Genomic DNA, 24,802 nt, shown 5'->3' on the forward strand with positions numbered 1-24,802 from the left:
TTATGTGCATATGTAATACTTACATACACATATTTGATTGCAGGCGGCACAAATCGACGCAAAATGAAGCGTAGAAAAACTAGAAATAAAACGATCAAAGAAATCACGTTACTTAGAGGAGAAAACATGTCATGGGATTGCTATATAAAAGTTTCAAACTCTTGAATATAATTCTGGGTAAGTGCAAGAATTTTTTAGATTTAATACAATATACATACATATGTATGTGCATAAGTACACATTTATATACATACAAATGTACTAAGAATATTCCAAAGCAAGTATTTATGTATGTATGTATGCTAATGTGCGCGTGTGTGTATGCACTTGACTATTTCCTGCCACGTCATTCGTTACTATGCCTATGGTTTCGAAAAATTCATCCGCCATTGTTCCGCGCAACAAAGTAAATGCCATAAATCCACCATGATGTTACACAAAATGTATGTATGTATGTATGTGTAAGTACGTATTAGGGTGGTCTATGCATTTTTGATTTATAACTGTATAGTTAAAACTTTTGTTCTTCATTTTAAACCTATATATAAGACAATATACACATATGTACATACCTACATACATATCGCCAGCTTAAAGTATAAACAGAACCAAATCGCTGTACGAATTTCGTCGGTCGGAGCGATGCTGCCGGGTGATATTCGCCGCAACAGTAAAACGGACAAAAAATATAACAGCTAATTTTTAAGCAAAAAACAAGACCGATTTCAATCTAATACATATATAAAAATCGCGCGTCACGCTGTTAGCGATCGAACTCCTCTTAAACGGCTATTTGGTAGGTATGAGAATCGGCAGGGGGCGTGGCACCTCCCATAAAAACCGAATTTTTCATATTGCATATCTCTGGAGATAAATTGCGGTTATCGGAAGAGGGGGATAAAAAGAAAAATATATTCGGACGAACAGATAACCTTCACCCTTTTTTAAAGTCGGTTAAAAATACAAAAGCCAGAAGGTGAATCACTTAATTTTGCCATTTTCATTCTTTCTGATAATTGTGTGATTGAAAAATGGGGAAACAAAGCTACTTTCCCACTGAGAGTTGATTTTGCGGCCGGCGGCAGCGGCAGCGGCAAAATTAAAAATATCTAAATCTATTCTTGCCGAATTTCGGTAGACGAACTTCGTCGCCACTTTGGTTGCGGGCAATCTCAAATACTGCAGCGTTTTAATTTTGGCAGCGAACTTTCTTCCAACGAATTTATCTGAGCGATTTGATTCTGTTTATACTTTTAGTGTGAAACGTTTTTTGAAAAGTCGTGTTTTGATATAAGAAGCAAGAGAAATCAAAAATTCATCGTTCCCAAAGGGATCACAGTACTTGTTTTATTACTTTCAATTTAAATTTAATGAAAGGCAAACTTCGATAACGCCAAAATAATTACGCTATCTCTTAGTTGACTTTGAATCCTTCAGACTCGTATAGAGTTTTTCTATACATATTTCTCACCTGAAAAATGTATAAAGATGTACTTAGAGATCTTTCACGCTAAGCTGTTAACACTGGTAAGCAAATAGACATCATGTAAATAGTGGTTGTTTTTGTAGCGAAATTACTAAGCTCCGCCCAAGTTGGGTCGTACATCAATCGTTATCTTCAAGCTCAACTAACGGCTAGGCCTGAGAAACAAGCCGTTTACGCCAGGTTAGAGCAGTGACCCCCAGTGGTCCACGGGAGACTCCATGGGGGGTCTACGTTGGCGTGAAAAAAATATGGTGGTCCACGAGTTGTAAGTGGGGGTCTACGAAAATTTATCTGGTTACGACAGTAAAGAACCAAAATGGGTCCTTGGTAGCCATTTTATTTAACTTTAATTTTTTCGAGTGGTGTATAGTGCTCTTGCGGCACTGCTGCGTTTACCGTCACTTTGTGACTTCATGCTTGGGGAAGCCTTAAAGACCACCTGCAGACTAAAAAGAAACGGATGTTGGTATAATACTGAGTGAGGCGAGGCAGAAATCGCTAGCGGCAGAGATTTCTGCACTTGAAATGAGCAGCAGGGGGTCCACAGAAACCAGTAAAGTTTTGAAAGGGGTCTACGAGAAACCTCTGGGTTAGAGGAAGAGGGGTGTTGGCAGAGTAAGATTGAGCTGCCATGTGAAGATGTGGTTGGGGTCATGGAGGGAACGTCCACATGCTGGCCGCTCAGTGGGGGGATAATGGTGGTAGAGTCTTGACAAGTAGCTATTTATGCGACTACAATATCCAGACCGCGAGATAGTTAAAACCTGAAATAATTTGAAATATTATAAGCTGCGGTGTCTCATGAAGATGCGGAATTTACAAGAATATACAAATTTAAATGCACTAAAATACAACCATGACTGATATCTGAAGTTTATATAATGATAATGAAGGTTATATAATGAAAACATAAAATTTTTTGCTCATTTCTACTTAGGGCATTATTTTCGTGTGTTGCGAATCGATTTTTCTTTTTCCAGATATAGGAGTTTTAATAGTACTTCGGTATTACGTCGTAAGCTCGAGTCATCATAGCATGTGTATGAGCGAAAATGTTTTGTGTATTGATTTATGTATGTATTCTTGTAAATATTGCTAATTTTTTGCTTTTGTTAAATACAAACTGTTATGAAAAAAAAGCATCCTTTGATAAAAAAAAATTTGGTGCTTTTAGTTTGGTAAAACGCCTTTTTTCCAAGTTTTTGGTGCCTTTTGGAAATCAAAAGTTGGCAACACTGGTTTCTTTGACTTTGCCCCCGGCAGCTGCTGGTGAGCGGCTTGAGGACCTTACTGAGGCTTTGTATTTTATTGGCGATTGAGGTAAGGTAACCCGTAAGACTTTCTGGATGTTCACCGCCAAAATTGGTGTGCCACCGACGTGAATGCTCAGTTAGAGCCTGACGAAGGACGTGCAGGTGGTGAAGCGGGTCGCAGTTGATTTCGTCAGCGAGAGGGTTACACCCCCTGCACTCAACAAGTGGGCAAGTTAAAAGAGGTAGTCGTTTACTTTCGAGCAAATGTCATCAATTCCATTCGCGGACGCCAATAATGAACCGTCGTCGGCATATGAAGTCACTAAACCCCCTCCGGTGGCTGAGGAAGCTTCCAGACATACAAGTTAAACAATAGCGGACCGCCTGTGGGAGCTCAATGTCTTCTAGTAATGGGAATGGCAGTCGGTGTCGAACCCCCAAGTCCGTCTTTCAAGTAAACCCCAATAAACACAACGAATTCGCCTCGAATTCGAGATGAGCTCGTTTTTTTCTGCTAGAACTATCGAGACGATACTTCGCGACGATAGATCGGCGAATTTGAATTCGTAGGAGAGTCACCTATCGTTAGCGAATCGCGTATTACTAGTTTTTCGAATCCTTGGAGATTCGAGAAATTTTTTTCTTCGAATTGCTGACGATTCGAGAATATTTAATTTTTCTAATCGTTGGAGATTCTATAAGTTTTATTTTTCGAGTCGTTGGCGTTTCGAGAATTATTGATTTTCCACTCGAGATTTCAGCTCGCTGGTGGTTTCACATTGTAATTTTTTTCGACCCAACTTTAATACAAAATGTTCGAAAATTATGAGTTATTAATCAACTTTTTATAAATGTGCATCCGTATTTAATTTTTAACAGCATAAATAAACAGTAATCTCTGTTATACATATTAGATTTGTTCGGCACCGTGTTTCTTGTAATTCGGTTGTAAGTCGGTGTGCGCTATAGTGGAAGAATTTCTTGGATGACTTTATCCACTAAATTTATCTAAATATCTATCTTTGAATGTTAATTGGAATGCAGCTGAAATATTGATTCAATAAACGTAAATAAACAATAGCGTTTAAGAATACAAAAAAAAAAATGTGGTCAGCTGATTAAGTGAAGTGATATTTTAACCAGTGTTGCCTATTTATCTATTGTTTATTTAATGTTTATAATTTTTTTATAAAAGTCTAAAACAGCACATAACCAGAATTACATAAATCCACATTTCAAAATTGTTAAAGTTTTTTGAATTTTTGTAAGAAGTTTGAAATGTGGATTTATGTAACGCTGGCTTTTATACAAAAATTATAAACAAAAAAAAATGGGCAAAACTAGTCAAAATGTCACTTAACTTAATCAGCTGACCACAAGTGTACAAATACGAGCATATGTACATACATACTTTTGTATGTATAAAATTTCGTTAGATAATTGATTTAAAATGAAAAAAAAAAAAAATAAAAATCTACTTGGGGGGTATCTTATCATATAGTCCGATATGCCGCATAGAGTCGAAAAATATATCACACCAATTAATTTGCAAATAAAAGTTTTACCACCCTAAGCCAATAGCATGCATTAGTAGAGATAAAGGCAAAAATCTCCCAGCAGTATTTTAGGTAAGCCACTGCAGAATAAGTGAAATTCTGCAGTGAAGTTTTCAGAGGTTTGCATCGCGTTTGACGGAAACATGAGCTTCCCATTTACCGAATTTTTGTTATGGAAGTGCTTACACGGCGCACTTTTTTTGCTATCAGAACTTTCTCCTGTCGGTCAAGGAATTTTTAGATGCAATTTTTTTTTTGTTGTACCATAAACATTTGGCAACTACTTCTCCACTAAAATATTATGTTGGGTTATTTACCCACATCTATACAAGTATCTACATGCATGTAAATACATATGTGCATGCATGGGCGTAGCCAGGTAGTGGCAGGGGGGTGCTCGAGCCCTCCCCCCCCTAACTTTCAAATTTTCCTTATATATATATAAAATAGTACCCTGAAATGCCAGCTTAATAGGGTCGAGCCCCCCCCCCCGCCCCTCCCTAAATTTCATTCTGGTTACGCCGATGTGTGCATGTAATCGTTACATTTTATTATATGCAACCCAGCAGGATAATCAAAACAAAAATTTAAAAAATCTGTTAAAACAGTATCACTCATACCAGATTTTTTTTTAAATTTTATACGACAAAACTATCCATAAAAGCATAAAATTTTCCAGCACATCGACTGCTGAATCTCCTGACAGAAATATACATAAAAGATGGTATCCATCAAAGTTTCTCGACAAACGGCAAGAAAACAAAATTCTAAGAAAATTCTAAAGAGACTACTTATGGATTTTATGTAAAATTTCTGATTGATTTTACTCATAAAAATTCTTTTAAAAATAAGAACAAAAAAAATTTGGTTATATTTATTTTGAAAATACTGTCTTTTATATTTGCTTTCATAAGAAAATCTGTTTTAATCTTCTCAAGTTTGTGAGAAGTCTCTTTGCAGTTATAAAAAAGGATATCTTTTTATTCTCTTCATTAGTTCATTTTTTAATTAGGTAGGTACCCTATTATAAACCGAAATTTCTCATTATTTACTTTAATGTACATATATATATATATATTTTAAACTTTTTTAAATTACATTTTCCTTCTAAATTTTTGTTTTTTATAAGCTTTGTTTATTTTAACTATTAGGTAGTTTTTCAAAATTCAAAAAATCAAATCCCTTCCTACTGTTAAGTCTCTTATGTCTCTAAGCCTTGTAAAATTCATGTCTAATTCATTCTAAAGTAGGTAATAAGGATTAATGTAGTTATTCTAAGCATTCGACATGGATCAGAAAAGAATTAGAGACATGAGCCAATTACCAGTAGAACGAGTATTTATTTATCGATTTTTGAATTGTCTCGTTATTGCATAGATATGTAAATATCGTTACCTTGATACAGAAAGGCACTAAATAATTTTTTTCGAAGTCCCATTTGTACGAAGCTCGGTAGATTATGCACTAAGTTCCTAGTAGAATTTAAAGGCAACTACAATATCAAAAAATGCATTCCTGTGTTTATTAAAAAAACAGCGTTTTGAAGAAATTCGCAACAGAAGAATTATGGTTTTTATAAAGTTGTATACTCCATAAAGAATCAACAATTTTAGGCAGTTCCATTCTATACTTATTAAGATCAAGATTTGTAAAGCTATTTATGCTACATCTGCACCGCTGTTAAAATTCAATGCTTCCTTGGTTCATAAAAATACAAACCTGCTTTTTGGAACCAGCTGAATTAACTGGCGGCATATGTATTCGGGAATTTGTTTGAGCGGCTCTATGCATGTAGAAATGTGCATACCTATGTATCTATGTATGTGGATATGGCATTGTTGTTCTTGCGCTTGTGCAATGCGCATAGCAATCCGCGAGGCAATACAACGACAGACATTTACATGGCTTGCAATATGTAAGGGTGTGTGCACATTGGGAGGAGTCAAGGTACAGTGGCATATTATCAGTTTTCACAGGTCGCATTTCTTTTTCTTAAAGGCAGTTCTGTTTAATCTCATTTCTATATGCATTTATGCGCAATCGAATCTTGATAATGTTTAAGTAGAATTTTTTCTTGAAATTGTAAATAAAAGGCTACTATATGTAGGAAGTTTTGGAAAATTATAAGAATAATAATTTTGGTTAAACGATTAATCAATTTAGATATATCTGGTGGAGATCATCCTATTCTGATTTTAATATTTTTCAATTTAGGAGCTGGTTGACTCGCCCTGTATGAAAACAAACAAACATTCAAACACACACACACACACTTCTGCCCATATATACATATGTATATTTATATTTTACCTGCATTTAGAGGTGGTTGATTGAAGATGCTCGCAGCATCCCTTAAGAAATAACATAATTCTTAATTAATTTATATATATTTTACAGATTCTCTGGAAGATCAAGAGGGTGGAGCTATGTACATATCGTGCGATGTCTCAAATGGCGCTCCAGTGGAACCAGAAACGGGATATGTGCCAAACAATCCATTATTCGGTCTGGCGTTGGATAGTCCACAGGTACGGTCACGGTCGATTAAAGATATCTATTCTTATAAACATTAGCAGCACTGTAAACTAACAGACACTGCTTTCGTAATTCGTAACATATTCCGCTTAGGTATTTATTGTCGGTATAAATACCGACGGACATTTTTTCTAAAGTGTTGCAAGTACATGTGGCAATTAGAGATGGGAAAAACTCGTGCTTTCTACGTGACACGTTGTGTCACGCTTTTTTACGCGTGAGCGTGAGTGCTTTTGAGAGAAAAATCACGTCATCATTTCCGTGATCGTGCGTGACTGAAATTTTTGCTGACGTTAGCGTTTTTCATACATAAAGATGGATGTACAGGACTGTTTGGTGAAAACGTCGACTATACAAATTTAAGACTTTTTAATTATATTTTTTATAAATATTTTGAGTATGCAGTTTTGTAGTCCATTCGATTTTTGTATAATAAAGTGCTAGTGTAAAGTACCTCCGACTTACCGTTGATTTTTGGCATATTTTTTACGATGTCACTCAGTTTCTTCCATATAAAGTATTTTCCTCGTTTTTTTATGTGAAGAAAATGAGCAATACCGTCAACAAAAAAAAAAAAAAATCCGAAATATCATCGGTAAGAACTTACTCGTGATTAAAAAATAGGCATCGTGAGCGCGCGTGAACGTGATTGAAAAGAATATAACAGAACGTGAGTATGCGTGATTTAAAAAACCATCAACGTGAGTGTGCGTGAACGTGAACCAAAATCACTCACGCGCCCATCTCTAGTGGCAATGACACTTGAAGTCTAAAGTCTGGACACAAAATATATAAAACTCAAATATTAAGAACTCGACTAACTTGAAAGGATAACAAAAGTCGTTAAAAGAGTTAAAAAGTTTTGTGCTGTCGCTACATCTATAATTTGGATATGCTCTATGAGATTCACTGTCTATGAGACTCACCGTCGCTAGATTCTCCAAACATAGCTTACGTCAAGTTCTACGAAAGGCTGTCGCGATTTGTATCCTGGAATCTAGAAAATAGGAATTTAAATGGCCCATGTGCTATAGATATGTGTGGATATAATAACGGCACCATATCGCGTGACTTCCGTGCCCCGTTGCGTATTGTGTTTTGAAGCAACGAAGTGATTCTTTTGGTTAAAAGTTGAAGTATAAATATTTTAAAAGCCCTCTTAGTGAACGATTTCTTTAGAATAGTGATTGAATACTATTTGAATAAAATTTTCCAAAAATTTAGTTAATTATTCGTAGAAAAATAATTCGGTGCCTATGCACTGCTATTAAAGGTCACCGCTATCAGCTAAAACTGTTTGAAATTTGGCATTTAAAAAAAAATATGGAAAAAACCACATTTGCGAGTATTTTGTTGTTGCTTCTGGTATCGAAAGTGTCTAAAACTGTTCTGATTTTTTTCTTCTCAATCAAAGTGTGCCATGTGTAATAAAAAAAACTAAAAATTGAAATTGGAAAAGGTAAAAATTGTTGCAACTTTCTTTCTTAGTAAATTTGTTTGCTTCTCGAAGCCTTGATCCACCCTTTCCAAGGCCCAGTAATCAGCGATTGTGTTGCTGAGTTGGGCGAACGTTCCAAAAGCTGCTATTCAATCGCTTGTTTCGTATGGAAAAAGGTTTTATATGCAAATATATAGATTTTAAAAATTTAGAATTTTTGTGAGAAACAAATTTGAACTATTTGACATTTTTGAGACCAAATAATTTGAAAGATCAAATCAGCTACTCTACTGATACTACTTGTTCATTATGTCTTGATATGAGCGAAGTTTTGATTTAATTATTGGATGTTTTCGAAAAAGTCAAAAAAAGTCAGCATTGATAAGACAACAGTATTTTCGAGGTACATATTTTTTCTAAAATTCTAAATATCTAGTTTTTAGCGTTTAGTTTTTAATGCTAAAGTTTTAGCGGTGAAATGCTAAAGTTCCGTTAAATTGGAGGTGGGCATAGCGCTGTTTCAATGAATTCATCTTTTATTCTGGGTACTTGGACGAATTTATTGTACGTGAAAGCTGGACGAAGTCTTGGTCAGATTTCCAAAATTTGACTTAAAGAGATTAGAATAAATGTGTTAGATAAGTAGATTGAGAAAAAGCTGTTTAACCACAAGAAGGCGGCGCACAGTGGGAGATTTAATTATGGGATTATTTTTGTGTAAAATCGGTTTACTAGGACTAGCTTTTCCGTTTATTTTTTATTCTTGCTAAATTTAAGGTTTTGTAGCTTTAGCCAGTGGCAAATTTTTTAATTTTCAGTCGCATCCGTTAAAAAATTAGAAAGTGTTTTCTTTGACAGTTAAGAAAAGGTTGTTATATAGTTTAACAAATTTTAGTTTCCTTGCAAACCAAAGTTCCCGAAATCTTAAGCAAATCGTTAGGAGTATCTCATTTCTGTAACGATTTTTTAACGAATTTTCAAAGAAAATTATGTGAAGTGGCTGACATGAACTCGTAAAGAAATTCGAAAAATAAAGAAAATTCTGGAAAAATTCTGAAAGATATTCTTCACACAGCAGCATTATTTTCGTTGCTTCACAGATTTTGTTCTAAAATTTCATTTTAGAAAATTTGGCAAAAACTCGAATTAAATCTGAACGAATTCTTTAAAATTTCTTACAATGCAGAATACTCTGAAAAAATGGTTTGCAGGGTTTTTGCCCGAAGTGCGCTATGTAAATATTTTTTTAGATTTTTAGTTTTTGGTGGATGACGTACCAGTATTTAAAGTACATAATGTAATGTGCACTAACAACACAGTGCAAAATCTTTTTGTATTCTGAAAAATTAGCTTTAAATACTAACTCTTCTTGCAAAAGTCGATGATGATGATGTAGGATCGATCGGATAATAAAAGCAGAGCAAATTCCTGGATACTTTTTTTCTTGCCATTTTCTGGGCGGAGCGTTTTTCTAATTTCTAGAGTCCTAGTTTCCTGTTTCCAAGGCCTTTTCGGAGAGCATAACTATTGGGATTGTAAAAATTTTGAATAACGTTTGCGCTATGTAACAGCATATAGACCCAAGGATACAACTCAATGAATTTTTTTTACAGTTTGGAAGGTATAGAGATACAAATTTTCATCATTTACTAGTTATCTACATGCTAAAGTTCTCAAATGCAGTGCTAAATCTTTTAATATGCCTGTCATTTACCCCTGGGATGAACGAAGCTAGATTTGAGGGTTGGAAAAGCCGCCTTGTTGTATTTTCTAGTGATGTTGATCGATACTCGGTACCGATTTAAAAAGTATCCAATACCCACAATACTCGGTACGGAAATGTTCAGATTTCAAATACAGACGAGTGTATAGCAACTTAAAATATGAAATAAAATCAATTCAGGGGAGCATCGACTATCAAAAACCGAATGCTTACAGTTTAAACATTTTATTTTGTATGTTGTGCACATTCGAAGAAGTAGCGATCCTTCTGCTACAATGTGGTTTTTTTAATGGGTCGATTACGGATAGCAACACAACCACGGTTCGGTTGCCAGCTGATAACACAACTGGAAAGAAAATTTGTATTTCGAATGGCAACTATCGTCAGTTGCTGTAGAGTTATCGATAATCGAAATTTGACAGTTTGACAACCAGCAAGCGGCTGTAAACAAGCTGCGCTAGTAAAATTAAATTATTAAAATAAAGAGATTTAAAGAAAAGTCAGCAATCAAGCAAAGTTTAGCAGAATTATTTGTTTAAGAGGAAGAGAAGTGCACGAACGCGGCCTCAATCCGAGGAGATTTCAAGGATAACTCCAATCCTCTGGAGCTAACGCCTGCACTGCAAGCAAAAGTTAATGCGTTCAAGGTATTTCTTTTGTTATCACTTTGTGTTAATTTTCAAAACATATTGAGAACTTCCAAAAGAAGCTGTAGTATAATTGGTTAATAAACAGATGAACCTCTTCGTTCAACTTCAATACCTCCGCTCATAAAAACTTGCGCACCTCTTAGACTTTTCGCAGAAGGATCTGCCGCAGCAGTGACTTTAATTTGGAATACTGGGTGTGTCGGTAGTTTTAAAAGAGGTGCTTCAGTTGATAAAGAAAAAAAAAATGTGCAATCAGTGTTCGCGTTTTTTCGCCTAAAGGGCGTACTCCACGGGAACTAAAATTTCAAGTTGTTTTGTTATTTTCAACATATTCTGTAAAAGCAAGCTGCATTGCAAAATGTTAATATCGTTCAAATTATTAAAAAGTAGCCCTTTTAAATGTTCGATCCTAAATTCGCTCCAAAAACATTCCCAGCAATCACAAAAATGTAGTCACCTGTATACACACTTTATAGCAACTGCAGTTTTCAGTTGAAAGTTGCCAGTTGCCACATGTAGTATCGTTTTGGCAACTAGCAACGCAACTGAAGTTCGATTGCTATCGATAATCGACCGATAAATTTATTTTACATAAAGTTCTGTTACGAGTGATAAGCACCTTAAGAAAATTTCTCAAATTCAGATATTTTTGGAAAATAAATAAATACATTTATGGAATTTTTTTTAAAAGACAACCTACTGTTCAGTATTTTTTGGACTTTTTAAGATCTGTCGTATTTAATATGCACGCTTTTGCGAGGGGGTTTCTTTAATTTTCGGATTTTCCATGCAATTTCGGATTATCGAAATTCTTCGTGTTTTATTTTTCGGGGGTTTTCAATATTTTTTCGTAACTTTTCGGAATTTTTCGTAATTTATTATTTTTGAAGATCATTTCAGAAACTTTTGAGATATCTATACATTTCCCTACATTTCTTGGTCTTTTTCGGTCCATCTTGGGAGTTTTTGACACCTTTCGAGAATTATTAGTATGATTTCGAAACCTTTCCGGGGATTCCCAGAACTATAAATTCCAAAAATATTGGAAAAAATTGACAATTACAAATTTTCTTATCAAAGAAAATACCAAGCAGACTTTATTACTTAGGTTAGGTAAGGTTAGGGGGGCGTGTGTGGAATATGCCATACTTTCACTCGGAGTCAGAGTTACCCATTGAGTGTGCCCTCTTTAAGCGAGTGTCAGGAGGATACGCGTACCTCTAATCGAAAGAACAGCTTCAAGTCCTTATTTTACTGTACCAATTACTATCCCTAATGAAGCCGAGAAGATCCAACAATTCCACCTCCGCTATTTTGTCCAGACTTTTGAAGAAGCATGGACCCAAGTGCTTGCGGTGCTTCGTCTATAGACCTGGACATCGACTCAGAAAGTGGTCAATTAATACTTCCTCATCCTCATCATGGCAGCCTCTGCAGAGAGTACTTGCTGGTATTCGCCCCTAAACGGTGGTAGTACGGAGCCGCTTCCGGCCATCCCATCAGCCGACTCATTCCGGGGACCCAGCATAAAGCGACGATGATATGGCTCAGTGTACAATTCCCGAAATCACAATTTGAGATTCTATTGTCATCAATGCTGCCTGACTGTCGACAAGACTAATGGCTTTGTCTTCTGGAACTCTACTAAAAAGTAAAAAACTAGCCGCCCTCTCTATAGCGTAGGTCGCCGCTTGGAACACACTGCAGTCAGTGGCGGATCAAGCGGAGATGGGGGGGGGGGGCTTCGTTCTGTAGACGAAACCATCGGTTGATCTGCATATCCTTCGAGTATACACTGGATTCGGTTCCTTGTACTGTCTTTGAACCATCAGTGTACATGGTTATTGGTAGTCCTGCATCCCATGCTTCTCTGGTTGGTAACCTAATGGTTACCCTTCGTATTGAAGTCCCAAACAGGCGTAATGTTATCAGTGCTGGCTTCTATGTCAGCTTTAATTCCATTGAGCTGGCTCCTTGGTTGCCCTCCAGTATTGGTCTGACGACTGCGGTATACATCCATGCCAGAGATGGAGTACGGTGATAGTCCCCATTGCTTTCCAAAGGGTGTCCAGATTGTTAAAAAAAAGCGCAATTTCGAAAAAAAAATCGCCAAAAATCGCAAATTTTTGCTTTAAATAAAATTCATGAATTCGATTTAACAAATCTTTTATGTATTTTAAAAATGAGATCATGTTATAATATAGTTTTTAAAACCGAAAAAGAATATAATACCTTCAGAGAGTAATAATAAATAACACAAATTACTTATATAATAGTGATGTACAAACAATTTTCTTAAAAAATACGCATTCTTTTTAAAAATATTTGTTTCAACACATTTTGCAATAGGACTGCGCAATTATTAAATTTATTATAACTTATATTAATTGATTAATCGCACAATCCGCTTTGAAGAGCTCGGCGCTAAAAATTAAATACAAATTAAATAAAAAAAAAAATAAAGCGAGATCAGCTATTTCTACAATTTCTTCAAAATCCCCTATAGTGTCTGAATGACTTGCATTTCTGTTGTTGTCATATATTGAGCTACTCAACCTTGATAACATACTGTTTGATATTGGAAACCTTTTGTAGCAGAAACTATTAGCATTCATATAACATTTTATTCGAACTATTTAATTAAGGCTTTCCAACCTCATCCTATTTCGAATCTTAGTAATATGAATTTACTCACATGTATTTCCAAACATTTTATTGCCTGTTGCGGTTTTCACTCCGTATGCAATTATCCAAAATTCTTCAGAGTCGGGTGGAATGGTTCTGAGAAAAGTGATTCCATGGAAAGTTAAAAGATTTAAATATTCAGTTTCCGCTGCTTTTCTTTCCTTCAAAGTCAAATAGTGAATTGGCAGGTCCCTGAAACTCGCCCTCTTGTGATGCACACACTTTTCTGGTGACAAAATCAAAGCTTTTTTATTTAATTGACTAGGTAATCCTTCGATTAGGGTGATTCAACATTTTTGACAGTCTTTTAATATGCTTCTTAAGTCAAGTTTATCACGCAGTTCATTAGCCTCTTCTGTAAATTATCGTGGAAAACTAATTTTTGTATATTTTTATAATTGGAAAAAATTTATTTGAAGGTAAAAAATTGCCAAAAATCTCCAATGGCGATTTCCTAAATTTTTACGCGCAAATATCAAAAAAAAAAATATCACCAAATCTGGACACTGTTCCAAAGGTCCTTTTACACGTGTGGTATGCTGCTAGAGATTTCTTGGCTCTCTCCTCTAAATTCTTTTTCCAATTCAAATATGACCACTTTTTTCGCACCTCACGGATGGCACTTTGCACTTCACGGATGCTTTATAATAATTAAGATAGAACAAAAAAAAAATTAATTTCCATGTTGCCTGCAATGGAATTTGAACCCTGAAATTAACTAATTGTTTCAAGCATCTTTGAGCACTCACCTATAGCCACACATGTAAATGTGCTTTCAACAAGTAAACACCCAGTACGGGAAGAAACTAGTTTAAATATTGACGTTCAACATTTTTTTTTCACCACAATTAATTGAAGATCTGTAGCACGTTTCTGTAACTCTTCTCTACCGATTATTTCTCTACTGGTAGAGAATATACGTTATTCTCTACTGCTCATTAGCATTTGCATTTGGCTTAAAGCACTTCAAAGTCAGTATGTTTCTTTTGCAGATGTCTTTTCAGCCAATTAAAAAAAAAAAAATTGCATTAAATGCTGAAATAGTTAATTGCCCAAAGTTAGATTATTTTATTATTGATTATACATCAATTTAAAGTTAGCTGCAACATAAGCAGAAGTAAGTTACTTTTTCTAGGATAATTGGTTGAGCTAAGTAAATATGTGCTAACGCAATTGTCCCAGCTGTTATTGCTTGGTATGCATACACTTTCTTAATTATGAAAAAAATATCATTGAAGTTCAAAATGCTTAATTTTAAGATGGGCGTACTTTTGAACTCGTTTTTATTTGATTATAATATTTTTTTCCCTCGGTGTATACTAAGATGTGTGCATTCAAACACGTGCGTGTTAAATTTTGGTATGAAAGTATTATTTTTAAACACGAATATTTTTAAACGATAATCAAGTAAAATATTATTAATATTTACTTTTTGTTATTTCCCTCAGTCTACATGCATACTCAGTACCCTGCAGCCCAATCAATGTAGCAAAATTTTTAGGTGTAGCCTCAACAGGAAATAGTGTTACTAATAATGGGAAAACGATTACACAGCGTAGTAGAATGATGTATATAATTTCTTCCTCCACAAAACGATATTTCTTCCATCTTAATATGAAACAAACTATCAGTGATACTAGCGGCGATGGGCCTTAGAGCAGATTTCTAACCCTGCAATAGAGAGCTGCAATTCAATAACTGAAAGGTAGTAGGCAAAATCAAGAAGCCAGTAGACGGCACGAGGCAGGTGTTGTTGAACCTCAACGTCGAAACGCTTTTGCTCCACTGGCACAGAAAGAATGGGTGTACATATTCGGGTTTATTGACGCAACTATTGGGATCTACCGCAGCGACGAGTCAGCTATGAATAATTTTTAAGTAATTAAAAGTATATTCTGGAAAATTGAAAGGACGTTTCGTGATTTTAATCAGTATATTATTTTTATACATTAGGGAATTATTTCGACGTGAAGTGCCAGATTGTGGTGTACTGTTTGTTTATATTAACATAAGTGATGCGTGTCGAATGGATTTCTATAATATTTCATCTGCTAAAAAAATAATAAATTTTTGTTTTAGATTTCCGCTCGTATTTGAGTACTAGTACTAATTAAATGTTGTTTTGTTTTTGCCTTTATTTTCCTTTCTCTGACAACAGCAAGAGTGCGCTGCGTCTTCCTGTGTTGGCTGTTTGTCTTGTCAAGGCAACACCGTTTTACCCATCTCATCGCTGACGTCGAACGACTTTGGTTGTGGCTCTTGTTTCGATCCATCCACGAGTGTGGTTGCCGGTGCTAGCATTGTTGGATCCGCACAAAACCATTTACAACAGCAGCAACAACAACAACAAATCAACCTCTCTGGCAATATCAGTACAAACAGCACCGTTAACAACACTAACGGTAGCAGCAGCACGGCCAGTTATTGGAGCGCAGATGAGATGGCGTCATCGTTTCCCGGATTACCGCCATTAGACATCGATCCCTTGCCCAGCCTTTTCCCCTTCTCACCGTGTGGCGCTTCATACAACTTCTCCACAAATCCACATCAAGCTTCACTCTCGTATACCGTCCATCCACACCAGATGCTAGTCTCACCAAGTGGTCAAGTTTCGCACGCTTCGCAGGCTCAGACTCAATCCGCGACACATGGCGGTTCGCTGAGTTCGGCTGCCGCGCAAACAACCTGCTACTATGATCCTAGCTCAAGCGGTATGATACCTGGGTCACCATCCGTCGGCAGCGCATGCAGTCAGCACATAACATCTAGCGGAGCTGCAGCCCCTCCCCCGCCACCAATGTATCCCAGCATGAGTGTGAATGTCAGCATGAATATGACTATGCATGGCTATGGCGCGGAGGGAACGGTGCCCATGCAGTGCTCACAGGTATGTAGGTTCATTGATTACATAAGGTGTATTTATGTACATAAATATAAGTACAACGTCCTCATATAGATGCAATGGACGCCGCCGAATACCAGCTCCTCTGTCAACGTCCTCTACCCGCCATTATTGAGTCCCACACATTACCCACCCGGGGCAACATATTCCTTCACCGCCGATTTCCGAACGCCAACTTTGCAGCAGTCTAATCAGAGTCCTGTGCCCGGTGTTCTGCCTGCACTGACGGACGCCGTGATAGTCGAGGAGGACTCGCCATCGCCAACAAGCGATACATCGCGACATCTCTTCGCCGCTGCTGGCACAGAACTCGCTTCCGACTTTGCGTCGCCAACAAAGAGTCCCTATGAGGATGATGAGGACAGCAACGAAGAGGGCTCTGACTCTAAGCCAAATCTGTGTAGGCTTTGTGGAAAAACTTACGCACGCCCAAGCACGCTCAAAACGCATCTGCGAACACATTCGGGTGAGCGGCCTTACAGGTATAGCAGCTTGTTCGTTTCTTGGAAACATTATATGTGTTAATTTAATTAATTTTTGTCTAGATGCCCGGATTGCAATAAGAGCTTTTCGCAGGCCGCCAATTTAACGGCACATGTACGCACACACACCGGACAGAAGCCATTCCGCTGTCCAATTTGTGATAGACGTTTCTCACAAAGTTCCAGCGTCACCACGCACATGCGCACCCATTCCGGCGAAAGACCCTACCGCTGTTCTTCGTGCAAGAAATCCTTCTCGGACAGTTCCACACTTACAAAACATTTGCGAATCCATAGCGGAGAAAAGCCGTACCAATGTAAATTGTGCTTGCTCAGGTAAATTTGTATTGATTCGTACAGACATGATGTATATTTAGCTCCTGTCTCAGATTTGAGAGAGTGAAACAACCATTTTAGGGGATCAACGAACGAAAGGGGAACGCTCAAACGTTATACATATTACAAACGAAATATCCTTGTTAATTTTTTGATATATTCTTATTTAATTATTTTTACGCTAATAACAAACGTCTCGGATTTTAAGCAAACTTTTCGATTATTTCCTTCTGAACTATCTCGCGGTTTTCGGTAAAGGGTTTTCACCACGCTTTTATAAATGAACTAAAAATTAGCAAATAATATTTCTCAGTCCCATGGAATTTGTTTTGATAACTTTTGATTTTGAAATTTTAGCAAAAGTCATTATAAACATTTTATGAGATTTAAAACGAAAACCGTGGAGCGATACGATTCAATACCAAATCGATATTTTTGCCATTCGATATCGATTCTTTTTATCCGATAGTTTTCAAATTCAAATTCAAATTTTTTGGAATCGAGTACCAGGACCCTTGTATCGCATCGAATCGTAAATAATGTACATTTACATTCAAAATTAATCTGATAACATTATATTAAAAATAATTGTCTGTTTTTAACAGGGAAATTCTGGCAACTGTCTTTCAGCTCGCCACAGTCTGTGGAAAGACAAAAGTCTTTAAAAAATATTATTTTTATAACAAGTGGTTTCTCTCAAAATAGTTTTCAACACGAATGGTGAATGATAGAGCATTTTTTCTACGACTTTTGTGCTAGAATAACAAAATTCTTTCGATCTTTCTTGCCATCTGTCTTTTATTTGTTTTACGAAAGACTTTTTACTACCTAAGCCAGAATTGCCCTGTAAATTCGTTTTGATCTTTTTAAGGAAATAACGACGGTTGTTCAACATAAATAAATGTTATGTGTAACATTTCAATAATCGAAATAGTTTAACAAGGCTTTGGCAGAATAAAATATAACCAAAGATCATAGAAAATAAGGATGCGGGCTACGTTTATGGCTCCCTTACATTCTATGTCCCTTGTGATAGCGAAATTGCTGCCACGTTTGTGCGAGAAATGGTTTTTGGGCCAGAGTACAGGATTTTAAAAAAATATTAAGCGGCACAAATTTTCTCAAAAGCGGCACTGTCCCGCCAAAATCTGCACGAATGGTCACCGTAACCATAGGCCCTGAATCCGGCACTGGCATCTACGCTTATAATATCCTAAAATTTCAAATAAGCTGTATAACACCCAACACATTTTTAAACATGGGTTTTTTGTTTCATCAGCGACATCCTGTAAAATTATCCGCATAATTTTTTTTATACATTTTCACCCAACAACTGCCCCTTTCAATGAAATTAAAATGAAATTAATCAAAAAGGGTTAAGAAGACCCGTTAGAACATTTAAAGTTCAAGAACATTTTATACCCCTGAGCAAAAAATTGTGGTGGCGTAGAGAAAAATCCATTAGGCATTTGGCTAACGTTCGACCATTATTTCGTTTAGGACTTAAAACGAAACTTTAAAATTTGTGTACATTGTTATCAAATCAGTTCTTACAATTCGGCAGATCAAGGCAAATATTTAAGAAAAAAGAACACACTGTTATTTATGTTTATGAATTGTCAAACATACTTTTGGAAATTATTAAAAAATTTAAAGCTGTATTTTGATATATTCCTTTGCAGATTTTCCCAATCGGGCAACTTGAATCGCCATATGCGGGTTCATGGAACCAATCAAAACAATGTCGGCAACAGCAGCAACGGTGGTAACAATCTGTTGACATGACAAAAGGCGCGAAGTGGCGCCGCATTTCAACATTATTACCCCCCCTACACCCACGGTGCTCACAATCTTCCGCATGCCCCGCACGCACACCCTCACGCCCACGCCCACGCCCACGCCCACGCCCATAATCATCCACACATGCATATACCAAGCAGTAATTATGATTATAGCAGCTATGGCATCAACGATTACACTTCACCCGGATCACAAAACTATTCAGGGTATTATTTTTGTGCACTTAATAAACCCAAAATGGAAAGATTCTATTAGCCGGAACGACCGAAGCGACAAACATTCATAGATTAAGGGAAATGGAGTAAAACAGGTGTTAACGAAAATCTGTATAGATATGTACTTATAGTATATGAACAACAACTATGGTCTTTGAATTTAGACGAAAAGTCAATCGAATGTACGTACGTACGTAAATAGACGAGAGGATGAAATGGAAATTAAGCGACAAAACTTTGGTTGAAAATGCTCAAATTTAACAAATAAAGCTTGTTGGTGTAATTAATGAAAAAGCTACATTAAGTAAATATGCCATTAATAAACACTAAAGAATGTACATAAATAAATAAATACACCCGAAATTTATGATAGTTGTATACATATATACACATCTGAATACATAAACCCAAGTACATATGTAGATTTTCGTAAAAAAAAAAAACAAAAAGAGAAATATCAAAACACGCATAAACAAATAAATTTTAGTTTTAGTTATGACCCTTTATCAGTGGCGGATCCAGCGGGGGGTTTGGGTGCTAAGCTACGTGTCAGTCAGTGGCGGACACACGGGGAGTGTTTTACTACATAGACGCCATACATATACATACATATGCGCCATATTAAAACACCCCCCGTATGTCCGCCACTCACTGACACGTAGCTTAACCCCCAAAACCCCCCGCTGCATCCGCCACTGCCCCTTATGCATCGACGAAATAATAAAAAAGAAATTTCATTATGGTTTTCAACTAGCTATTTCGTTAAAATGCAATTAATTTTGCTTAAATAGTTATTATTAAGCGAAGTCTTGTCGATATTTCGCGTGCAAGTTAAGGCTGGTGCTGTAGTAGAATTAAAAAAAAAAACACACACTCATATTTTGCAAGATATATTTTAATTTTTTATCCAGCTTTAAGTTGAACTTATCATCGTCAGTAATCCCGCCTTGTACTCTAGTCAATGGGACGTTCTTTTGTTTTTAATGCTTTTCCATTTATGTACATACATACACATAAACATAAGTTTGATCTTATGTTAAAATTTTTATACATATGTACAACGAATACCTAAAAAAATGCATGTATGTGTAAAAAAAAACCCTAATATTATTTTCATGTTTGTAAAAACTAATTAGACAAATAAAGCCATATTAAGTAAATAAATAATTAAAATATGTAAATATATTAGTTTTGTTTTTAAACTAACATCCTCACAAAATTGAAGGCGGAAACGGTTTTACATACATACATAAGTTATGTATATGTACTAGGGATGTTGCGTATGTGGAATTTTAGATGCGGATGTCAAGTATTTAGAAAAAAAAGAATTAGAATCTAGCATAATGGCGTGATCGTTGTTTAAACAACGCTTATAAGCCAAGCAAGATACATATGTCAAGTTTTTTTCAGAATTTGGAGAACCTGTAACTTTATCAACACTTTTCGATTTTAGTTTTTTAAATTCATTTTTAATACTTTCTTCCGCGATTGCTTTGAAAAAATTGTGCCTATAGCGAGCTAGATAGGTGGATATGGAAAATAGATTATTATTTTTGAACAAAATTCTGTTTTCAAAGTCATGGCTGCCAGCAGAATCGGATCAGAATAGTGTTATTTTTTTTTTCAAAGCACCCCATTTTTTATAAGCATTTGAATAACAGATAGTTACGTAATTCTTATCTAATTAAAGGTCAGACCTATAGCTTTTTAATTACTTGAGCATCGATTCTCTTTATTGCCAGACATTGATCCTTTCTGCTGGAATTCCCTATTGAAGAAGCTTACTCTTTGAATTTAAATACCAAACAAGGGACAGTTTTACCACAGAAGTTTTTAGCCAAGGATCCAATGTATATCCCTATGAAAAAAATACTATCCAACAAGTATACAAAACTACTTTTTTTTTTAATTTTTGCTAAAAATAAATTCCCCAAAGAGTCCCTTTTGAAATTATTTAAAAAATATATGTAATAGGTGGTATTCGCGGTACGTCTGAGTCGCGAGTCATTTGTGTACGTGCTGACTCGCGAGTCATTTCTATACGTGTTGACTCGCCTTCGACTACACACAGTTGGAGCATTCAGAGTCTTGCCGGGAGTCATGTCCCACTGGGAAAATAGGTAAGCACCTTACGAGGTAAGACATGTTTTCTTTCAGTTTTTAGTACCAAAATTGTCATCATGGCCAATGTCATCTACTAGTAAAGCGCAAAATGAACACCTCCGATGGCACATTACGTTGTTAGTTGCAAAATAACGTGCAGCCGAATATATTTCCAAGCGCCGAACTACTCCGAGCGACTGCTCTGCATTATTCGTAACTTACTTTGTAACTGCCATCCCTAAATTGGCGCGTCAAGCGCCAAGCAACTGTCAAAAATCCTCATGCCCATATAATTTGTATGAAACATCCCACAATAACGCGACGCTAACGCCGGGCAAATGCAATTTTCATTTTTGACAGGGCGTTACGTGTTGAAGTTGGATGCAGAAGACGGAAAGAAAGAGAAAGGACAAAAAAGTAAAAGAGGAAACGAGAATAAAAACGAGAGGACCTGAGAAAACGTCAAAAATTACGACGCGTTGATTTGGGGATAGCGCGCGCTGACACTCGTTGACAGTGGATAACGCAATGCTTGGCGCTCCAATTTAGGGACGGCAGTAAAGCGGCTCAGAGGTATGTCTGATACCAAATATACATTCTTAATTCCTACTTATATAAGGCGGCCACGTCTTTGCTAAAGTAATGGAGATTCGGCAGGGAAGTGGTAAGGACCGCCAGGTGAAGGGCAATACCTTACCAGCAATGGTTGTCCACCCATGCGTGCTGAGTCGAATAATTATTTCACTGGAACATCGTTAAAATGTGCAAATGTACAAATCGTGCGAGCCCTGCTTTAGATGATCATTTTTCTCTGAATGGACCTGTTCAGTATGATTTAAGAAATTTATTTATTTTGTTTTTAATCCACGCAAATTATAGCCGAACCACTTTTTGCCAAGTTTTAAGTATTAGTTTTGTTGTTATTAAATTTTGGTTATTTTTTATAAAAATACAGTTCATTCTTTAATAAAATCCGCGTAAATACAAGTTTCCAACTTTGTGCAATATGTATTAAAAAAATTCAACAAACTTTTTCTAAAAAAGCAACCGTAATTTTTAGCCATTTGTACTATATTCTACTAGTATTCAATGGGCTACAAAACTGCATACTCAGAGTTTAATTAAAAACTCGAAATGTTTACGAAAATTTGTTGATGTTTTTTTAATTGTATAAATTTTTAAGGCAGTTTCACTCGATTGGCACATTGTACAGATTTGTGCATTTTTATATTGCGCTATTGGTACAAAATAAAAAAATTGGGACAATACAGCAATCTTCTATTGAAAATTTTCAATAAATTAATTTTCGTGATTGGGATATTGAAAAATACTTTGGGTGTTCAAACAATTACGATACGATTTACACCAAATTTTGGCAAATACCAAATCGTGTGACACTGCCTTTAAACTTGTATTTATACGGATGTTGTTAAAGAATAAACTATAAAAAACAAACCAAAATTAAATAACAACAAAAATAATATTTTAAAACTTGCCCAAATTACTGTACATAAGTTGACTATGATAGTAGCACAATGCCACTATTACACTGACTTACAAACAAAATACGGGCAGGAACTTCAAAATTCCAACCCTGTTTGTATGAAATATTTAATTTTTATCAGAATTTTTCATTTAATCAATCTATGTTGAAGTAAAGGTGTTTGGGGGCTTTTGGCGGATTCTATATGGCTACCAAATTTTATAATTTTTTCCTTTTCGCCAAAGGCATATATAAGGGGGGTTTGGACCCAATATGGCGTTATCGGAGGAAAATTTTAGTTTAAAAAATTTGTTTAGTTTTTGCTATATAGTTTTTTCTAATCACAGCTGCTTCAAATAAAAACTTTTTCCGTTATATATAAGCCAAGGTACATTGAACAGGTAGTATCAGTAGAGCAGCTGATTTGATTTATTTTCAAATTATTTGGTCTCGAAAATGTCAAATATTTTTAATTTTTTCTCACGAAAATTATAAGTTGTTAAAATCCATTTGCTTGTGAAACCTTTTTCCATACAAAACAAGCGATTGAATAGCAGCTTTTGGAACGTTCGCCCAACTCGGCAGCACGACCGCTGATTACTGGGCCTTGCAAAGGATGGATCAATGCTTCGAGAAGCAAACAAATTTACTAGGAAAGAAAGTTGCATCAATTTTTATTTTTTTCCAATTTCAATTTTTTATTTTTTATAATTTTTTGTATTTCACATGGCACGCTTTGATTTAGAAGAAAAAATTCAGAACAGTTGTTGACACTTTCGATACCAGAAGCAACAACAAAATACACGCAAATGTTGTTTTTGCTCTACTGATATTACCTGTTTAATGTGCCTTGATATAAGCTTATATTTGATTTTTTTTTGAAAGGAGGCTAGCACAACAAGTATATACTAACATTAGGCTAGGTATAAAGTTGGAAAAATAACGTAACGTGCAAGTTTAAACAAAAAAATGCAAATGCAATGCAAACTTGCATATCATTCTTGCTCTTTCCTTTATGTAGTGGTTATATTCTTCGGATGTGCTCCGTCTAGTAATATTTCGCAGTAAAATGTTTAAAACAGCAGTTTTTTCTGCATTTTTGTTGACTGCTTCAAATGAAAAGCACGGCAAAACACACCTTTCTATTAAAAAAAAGCCCATTATTCAAAAAAATTAAGCTTACAACCGGTTATTGTCCGAACCCTCGTTAGACAAACTTAGAGCCATTTCAACAATATTACAGTAGATTCTCTGCCCATGCACACATTCGCATTCGCAAAACATTCATATCATTTGAAGCGAATGCGAATGTCGAATGCGAATATGTAAAATGATGCGAATCATTCGCGTAACGTATGCGAATGCAAATATTCGCAACATCTCTGATACATACATACATACATAATAACTGTTGGTTATAAAAGTCAATTTGAAGCAAACGTGCTCATTGATAACAACAATCATTCGTCCGTTATCAGCGCACAGCACTTGTATCCGTATGTAAGAATATATGTATGTAAATATGTATGTACGTTCTCAAGCGTTGGTTTCAAGACTTGATGAAATTCATTACATTGTTTTCACAGTATTGTTTAAAACAATTGTAACTTTCTTCACACATATGTACAAACATTCATACATACATACGCAAATATTTTGTAGGGATAAAATATATTCCATCAGAGAATAAATGAACAAATTAAAATTGGGGGCACATTTATAAGGGTGCGTTCACACAGAAAGCCGAGCGTCGCCGACCGAAGCAAGGCGGAACAAAGCGAAGCTGCTGGTGTTCACACTGAACGAAGAGAAGCGGAGCTTTTCTCATGGACTCGGCTGCAAAGATACCACAAAATTTCCCATTAATAAAAAGCGGAAAAAATATTTGCTCAATTTTATTCAAAACATAATTTGTAAAATTCGTTTTTATTTGAATATTTCGATTACTTGTTTCCAGAAGCGAAAGATTAAGTAGAAAATTCAAAATCAAAAACTTCTTTGCTTTCAGCTCCAAAACGCTTCTGAAAAAGCTTACTGTATGAACACTTTCGTATAGCTACAGCTATTTGAAAACTTCACTCCACTCGGAACGGCTTCGCTCGGCTCAACTCTGCTTTCTGTGTGAACGTACCCTAAGTCTACATAATTATTATGT

The 24,802-nt window shown here is 35.8% G+C and overlaps 1 protein-coding gene across 1 annotated transcript in view; it reads left to right on the forward strand.

Annotated features, from left to right (window-relative positions):
* Nucleotides 1-19,589, forward strand: part of LOC118737139 (protein glass) — a gene marked incomplete at its 3' end in the record, with an annotated part of 26,433 nt that extends 6,844 nt beyond the window's left edge. The window contains 6 exon segments of the mRNA XM_036467455.1: nt 44-177; nt 6,693-6,823; nt 15,485-16,213; nt 16,283-16,710; nt 16,774-17,046; nt 18,729-19,589. Of these exon segments, the coding sequence (XP_036323348.1) occupies nt 132-177; nt 6,693-6,823; nt 15,485-16,213; nt 16,283-16,710; nt 16,774-17,046; nt 18,729-18,831 (1,710 nt within the window). The 5' untranslated portion in view covers nt 44-131.
* Nucleotides 19,590-24,802: the final 5,213 nt, after the last annotated feature.

The sequence above is a fragment of the Rhagoletis pomonella genome, unplaced genomic scaffold (assembly GCF_013731165.1).
Source record: "Rhagoletis pomonella isolate Grant_MI unplaced genomic scaffold, Rhpom_1.0 Rhpom_scaffold_00004, whole genome shotgun sequence".
In the NCBI taxonomy this organism is placed as follows: Eukaryota; Metazoa; Arthropoda; class Insecta; order Diptera; family Tephritidae; genus Rhagoletis; species Rhagoletis pomonella.